Source organism: Nicotiana attenuata, chromosome 1 (genome assembly GCF_001879085.1).
Source record: "Nicotiana attenuata strain UT chromosome 1, NIATTr2, whole genome shotgun sequence".
NCBI classification, from domain to species: domain Eukaryota; kingdom Viridiplantae; phylum Streptophyta; class Magnoliopsida; order Solanales; family Solanaceae; genus Nicotiana; species Nicotiana attenuata.
This window is the reverse complement of record NC_031989.1, coordinates 100,531,386-100,538,201: the sequence shown is the minus strand read 5'-3', so window position 1 is coordinate 100,538,201 and position 6,816 is coordinate 100,531,386. Positions and strand designations below refer to the sequence as shown.

The 6,816-nt window shown below is 32.2% G+C and overlaps 1 protein-coding gene across 1 annotated transcript; it reads left to right on the top strand.

Moving 5' to 3' along the window:
* On the top strand, positions 209-2,449 carry LOC109231159 (probable 2-oxoglutarate-dependent dioxygenase AOP1.2). Its single transcript, XM_019396732.1, has 3 exons — positions 209-636; positions 1,360-1,681; positions 2,130-2,449. The coding sequence occupies exons 1-3, from the start codon at positions 266-268 to the stop codon at positions 2,271-2,273; spliced, it is 837 nt and encodes a 278-aa protein (XP_019252277.1). The 5' UTR covers positions 209-265; the 3' UTR covers positions 2,274-2,449.

Genomic DNA, 6,816 nt, shown 5'->3' with positions numbered 1-6,816 from the left:
GCAAAAAAACAAAAAGAAATGACAAGAGCATCACATGAAACAATATTCAAATTTTTCAAGTCATTATTGACATTAGAAATTGATGATAGAAATTTTATTATGTAAAAGATTGCCGGCCAAAGATAAAGACAATAATTGATGTAAACCACTGGGCAAAAAAACATTAGTCCTCTTGCTATAATGAGATGTATATATATATATATATGATTCAGATAGCTACCTCCTACAGTCCTAATATACATCTCTAAAGTCTTAGTTGTGGACCATGGAATCCCAAAGAGTCATTCCTGTTATCAGATTTAGCCAAGAAAACATGAGCCCAAGTTCAAGTTGTTGGATTTCAACATGCCAAGATGTTCGAAAAGCTTTCGAAATCAATGGCTGTTTCTTAGCAATCTATGAAGAAATTTCAATGGAGCAATGTAAACAAGTTTTCCAGGCAGTGGACAAGTTGTTTGATTTACCTGTGGAAACTAAAGCTAAAAACACTTCGACAATTCCTAATTTTGGTTATATTGGACCAGAATCCTATACTCGGCCTCTTTATGAAAGCATGGGAATTGAGAATGCAACCAATCTTGAATCAGTTCAAAGCTTCACAAATCTCATGTGGCCCTCTGGAAATACTCATTTTTGGTATGATATCTTAACTAAGATTTCTTTTCCTCATACTAAGTTTTTGGTTCGCACATCAAGGACCTTTTTTACCATCCTTGTCGCTTGTTTGGTCAAAGCTTCTTTTCGGCCAAATGTGTTTTCTTTGTCAAAAGTATTGTTTAGGTATTTGGCCAAACTTTAAGAAGGAAAAAAGTATTTTTGAGTAGAAGCATAAATAGTTTTTGAGAAGCAGAAAAAAGTAGTTTCTTCCCAAAAATACTTTTTCGAAAAGTACTTTTAAGAAAAATATACTTATAGCTTGTTTGACCAAGCTTCTTTTAGGCCAATTTTTTTTTTTTTAAAGGTGTTTGGCCAAGCTTTTAGAAGAAAAAAAGTACTTTTGAGTAGAAGTAAAAATATTTTTTGAGAAGTAAAAAAATATAGTTTCTACGCCAAAAACTCTTTTTTGAAAAATACTTTTTAGAAAAATTCACTTAGAAGCACTTTTTAGAAATTTGATCAAACACTAATTGATACTCAAAAGTATTTTTTTTTTTAAATAAGTAGTCAAACTTAAACGGCTTATCACCAAAAGTCATTTTAAAAAAAAAAAACTTTTCAAAATAAGTTGATTTTAGAAACTTGGCCAAATAGACTATTAACGGTATATCGTTACCTTCCTCCCTCCTCAATTTCTCTTTTTTTTTTTTTTCTCCTTTAATATTCTTAATTTTGTTTTTCCATTGGGCTTTGTGTGAATAGTGGACTACTTTATTCCCATTCAAAGCAAATGATGGAACTAGACAACATGGTGACTAAAACAATGTTTGCAAGCTATGGTGTGGAGAAACATCATGAATTGTGTGTTAAATCTAAGGGTAACCTTGTTCGTGTCATGAAATATGGAGTTCCAATGTCCGATGGGCCTAACATTGGTCTTCCACCTCATTGTGACATGGGCTTTATTACTATACTCCATCAAAATCAAGTAAATGGTTTGGAGATCGAAACAAAGGATGGTCATTGGATTTCTGTTGAATTTCCTCCTTCATCCTTTATTGTTATCGCAGGTGATGCACTTAAGGTTAGTCCTATATATTTTTCCCTATCTATGAAACTTTAGTTTGTATGTCACTCCTTCCGTTTCATTCTATATGATAATATTTGACTAGACGCATACCGGGCTTAAGAAGAGAAAAATATTTTTTGTCTTACGACCGTGTTTGACTAGGCGCATACGGAGTTTAAGAAGCAAAAAAAAAAAAAAAAAAAAAAACGATTTTTGTCTCATATACCAAAAGTACGCAACGCATAGAATTTGTGCTCTTAAACATGTCAAAATATTTGTATGGCTATAGGGGTATGTCATAATTAAGGGTAAAAATGAGAAGCTGAAAGGGTTTCAAGATAAAAATGATGTCATTCTTTTTAATATACTAAAAAAAGGAAAGAGTATCATAGTAGATTGTAAACCCTAATTATGTAGTTTAATTTGATCATGCAAAATGTTTTTTGTGTATTTATTGACTAAGGAATGGAGCAACGACAGAGTACATGCTGTTACACATAAAGTTACAATGAGTGGAAATGAATCAAGATATTCACTTGGGCAGTTTTCACATCCAATGAAGATAGGAACACTAGAAGAGCTCATTGCTTCATCCTCTGCAGTTTGATATTATGGAACTGATTCGTAACAAGATGAAGATTTTCTGAAGGCCTATTCTTCAAGTGCTGATAATATTTAATTTGATGTTTTACTTCTACTATTGGAGAATAATGGACTTGATTGTTGTTATTTGTATTTTGCTACTCTTTCCGTTCACTTTTAGTTGTTTATTTTTACTTTTCACGTCCTTTAAGAAACAATAAATAAAATATATATTTTACAATTTTACCTATAATAATGATAGTATTTCCAAAAGTCTTGTAAAATGATTTGCGGAATGAGTAGTTAATGATAAGAGTAAAATAGGAAAAAAAAGATTGTCTTTCTCTTGATTTAGTATAATTGACAAGTAAAAGTGAAAATATATTTTAATATAGTGAATAAATAAAAGTGAACGGAGAAAATATTATATAAGCATGAAACTTCAACACAAAATTAATACATGTATTTATGACAAAGAGAACGGTGAGGAAAAGAATTGGAACTTTTAAATCAAATAATATTTCATGTTGCCGAATTGTTTTGTTCCCATTAATTATTAATTACAAATCTGACCCATCTAGTTGTAATGTATATGAGATTTTAGCAAACTCTATGAAATATATATCATTTCTAACCAATCACATAAACACCTACTTCCTAATTTATTTACCTGGATCCTTCACAACTAAATATCATGGAATTCTTCAATTTCTCGGAAGATAAAAAGCGATTTAATTAGAGGAATTTTCAGAAACCACTATTGTTTAGTGACTATTAACTTTCTATAGCTACCATATACATAATTACTTCCTATAGCTACTATTCAGTTGTTACGATAGTGTATTCGCTGTATTCATTGTTATATTTATGAATACAACAGCAAAAAGCGCCTAACAATCAGGGCAATCCAGTTGTACATGCATGTATTTGCGCCATGTACAAAAAGCGCCTAACAATCAGGGCAATCCAGTTGTACATGCATGTATTTGCGCCATGTACAAAAAGCGCCTAAAATCAGAGCAGTCCAGCTGTACGCGCATGTATTCACATGTATTCGCGCCATGTATTCATGGATACAGCAGCAAAAAGCGCCTAAAATCAGGACAGTCCAGCTATACGCGCATGTATTGACATGTATTCACGCAGTTGTATTCATGAATACAATAGTAAAAAGTGCCTAAAATCAGGGCGGTCCAGTTGTACACGCATGTATTCGCACATTGTATTCATGAATACAGTAATGACAATCACCTTAAAAATAGGTATGTCCAGCTGTCTAAGAGAGAGAAAAAATATAAATAGCTTACTTCATGCCTTATATCATTCCTCAATGGTAGTATATAGCATAAATACTTATTTTGCTATCAAATATAAAAGGTAGCTATAGAAAATAATATTTTAAAATAATTTTGGTTTATAATAAATAGGGTGTATACCTTTGCTATAAGAGGTAAAATTTTCATTTAATTACTTTCAGATTATTAAGTTTCCTTATTATGCATAGCTAGATCTATAACATAATAACAAATCCTTCAAATTTTTAGTAATTAGCTAATTTTACAGAATTCAAATAAGGAAATAATTTATATAAGTAAAGCTTTACTCGATTTTTAGATTTCTAAATATTCCGAGTTTCTACATATAGTTAAAATAAAGAAACATAAAATATTCAATACTTTAGTTAAATTTAAAGTTCCAAATATTAAAAAATATTAATTGATAATTTTATGTTATGTCAAATATATATTTAAAAGGTAAAAAAGTCCATAGTATTTTAGTTGTGTATGTATGTGCGTGTATGCGTGTGTGTCACACATTTACAATTGAGTGTGCCTCTTATTTTTCAAATAACTAGTTTCATTCATTATGAGCAGTTAATTAAAAATATTTTTTAGATTGCAAATAATATTAAAAGAATATACACTAAACTCATATCAAATGTAAATCAGAACAAAGCTATAAAGAACAAAGTCTTAAACTAAGCTAGGTAGTTGAACTTAGCATGATCTTATGATTAGTTGTTATGTCCAATCTAACGGAACTTATCCGCTGGCATGCCTGTAGGCTATTGGCTTCTTCCTATATTCCTGTTCGGGAAAGCTATTGATTTCATTATCGAATCAAAAAAGATTATTCCTTTAGTTCTACCTACCACCCTTTCACACTGTTTAAGGGGCAACATCTATTGAGAGTGGATTTCAGGTGTTTAGATATTTCAAGCATAAGCAGTACTTGAACCAGCATAATGAAAAAGTTAGCAAAAGGGCAAGCCCAGAGTCGAATTCGACCAAATAAACAGAATGGCAAGCTTCATTATCATTCGAAAAATCCCATTGGTTCAAAACTAAATCCTCGAAAAGACATTCAGAAATGAAAAAGATAAAGAAAGACGTGTTAAGCTTGTGTTTTCCCAGCCGACTCGCACACGACCGTCTTTTTTTCGATTGAAGAGTCGGACTCCCTGACATTGCCTTTGCATCGCAAGGAGAAAGAAGGGTCTATGCCGAAAGATAAAAGGGTGCTGCATGTATAAGTCCAAAAGAGCTATAATGACTCTCGAAATGGAATTGAAGAGCAAGACGGGCTATTGGATAGGCTAAGCTAGGTGTAGCCCGCTCTCTCTACGGTTTTGCTTGAACTTGTCAAGCCCGGGCGCCCATGCGATTATTAAGGCAGGTTGCTATTGTACCAGCGGTGGAGTGGCTTGAATCAAATCTTTTGTCTAGAGAGGGTGTAGCGATAACATGATAAATATTCCTGAGGGAAAGTCCGCCCAATCATGATAGAACAAAGAAGCAGCCCGGTGTATTGCAACCTAATAGAAATTTTTGAGTTGACTCCCGACATGTTCAATAATGATCTTTTGGCCAGTGAAAGGGCACCCAACGGTAAACCATGGTTTACTGACATCAGGGAATATATTGAACACTAAACGTACCCCAAACATGCAACGGAAATGATAAGAAGACAATCAGAACGTTGGCAACGCAATTCGTTGCGCGGGGATGCGATTCGCCAAGCTGGGGCAAATCTTTCCCCTATCTCTAAAGGGGTTCGACTCAATACTCTTGTGTGTTTTTATATATATATATATATATATATATATATATATATATATATATATATATATATATATATATATATGGGGTCAAATTTGATTATGCATGTACCAAAAATTAATTAGTAGAGTAATTTATAACCATGGAGACTAATTTCGCGAAGATGGATGCATATGCTAATTTAATACGAGCAGAATATTAAAAACAAACCCGCATTAGGTTGTGTACGATAATAGACCTGAACGTATCTTAATCAATAAATTTAGATAATTATTTGTTGCTTGACGTCATATGTACGATTGATAAATATTACTATTATAGTTAAGCATGCTTTGATTAGTTGAATAATCCTGCACCAAATAATTCTGTAGCATTTATATTTATTTGCTAACATTTTGTTAAATATAGTTTAGTTTAAAACAAAGTATTTAGAATCCAAAAGTGTCCCTTCGGGACATTGGATTAAAAAAAGGACTCCAAAAAGCCAATTACTCTCGGGGCATTATTATACTTTGCTTAATTACTATTGTTATCGGCTTGTATCAAGCGTATTGAGGCGCAATGAATATAGCTTGTGTTTATTGGTTCGCGCAATGAAATACAATTAACGTGAAATACAGAAAAATAGAATGCTTTCATTTAAAGTTGAACTCAAGGCTTCCGCTTACTAAGGGGGCACTCTAACCAACTAAACTACAAAAGCTTGTTACTCTCTTGCTTCAGGTCAAAACAATTGTCTCTTATTTCAGTACTACATGCGGATTTGCTATAAAATGCAAATATAGCTACGAAATGATAATTTTTTGAAAGTATAACTACAAATTATAAATATAATATAATGTATATATTTATTGTATCGCGTAACTTTTCCATAAATGATCTAGCTTTGACAGAAGACAACCATATTTTAATTTCATTAATTCCTTAGTCAATGCACTTATGCACCCTAAAATCATAAATATAACAAATATGAGCTCATGCATGAGCACATCAAAACTTTATCATAAATGAATCAATCCCAGTGATGGCTACTTGAAATTTATTTAGGCAAAATACATAGGTTACCCCCTGAACTATGGACCAAATCCCTGTTATACACTTTTTACGGACAATTATAATTTTACACACTCAACATTTACAGACTGTACCTAATACACACTACTATGCCTACATGGCTAGTGCGTTGTTTACCAACAAAAATGAGGCTCGTGAAGAAACAAAAAAACTTATCGTGGATCCCTGTTTGTTTTCTCTAAAATCCTCCCTAAAAATTAAGAAGAGTTTATTAATGAAGTCTTTGGAATTTTAAAGGTGGAGAGAGATAATATTTGAAGAGGGATTTTCTGGGTTTTTCCAAATTATTTTGAGATTTTTTTGGGATATTGAGAATACTATTGAAATGAAGGAATTAAAAGTAGTGGAAGAGGAGAAAGCTAGAGCAAGCATTTTCATGCCGCCTAAAAATGGTTTGCTTCTAATAAGATGTTGATCTGATCCTATGAAAATGGC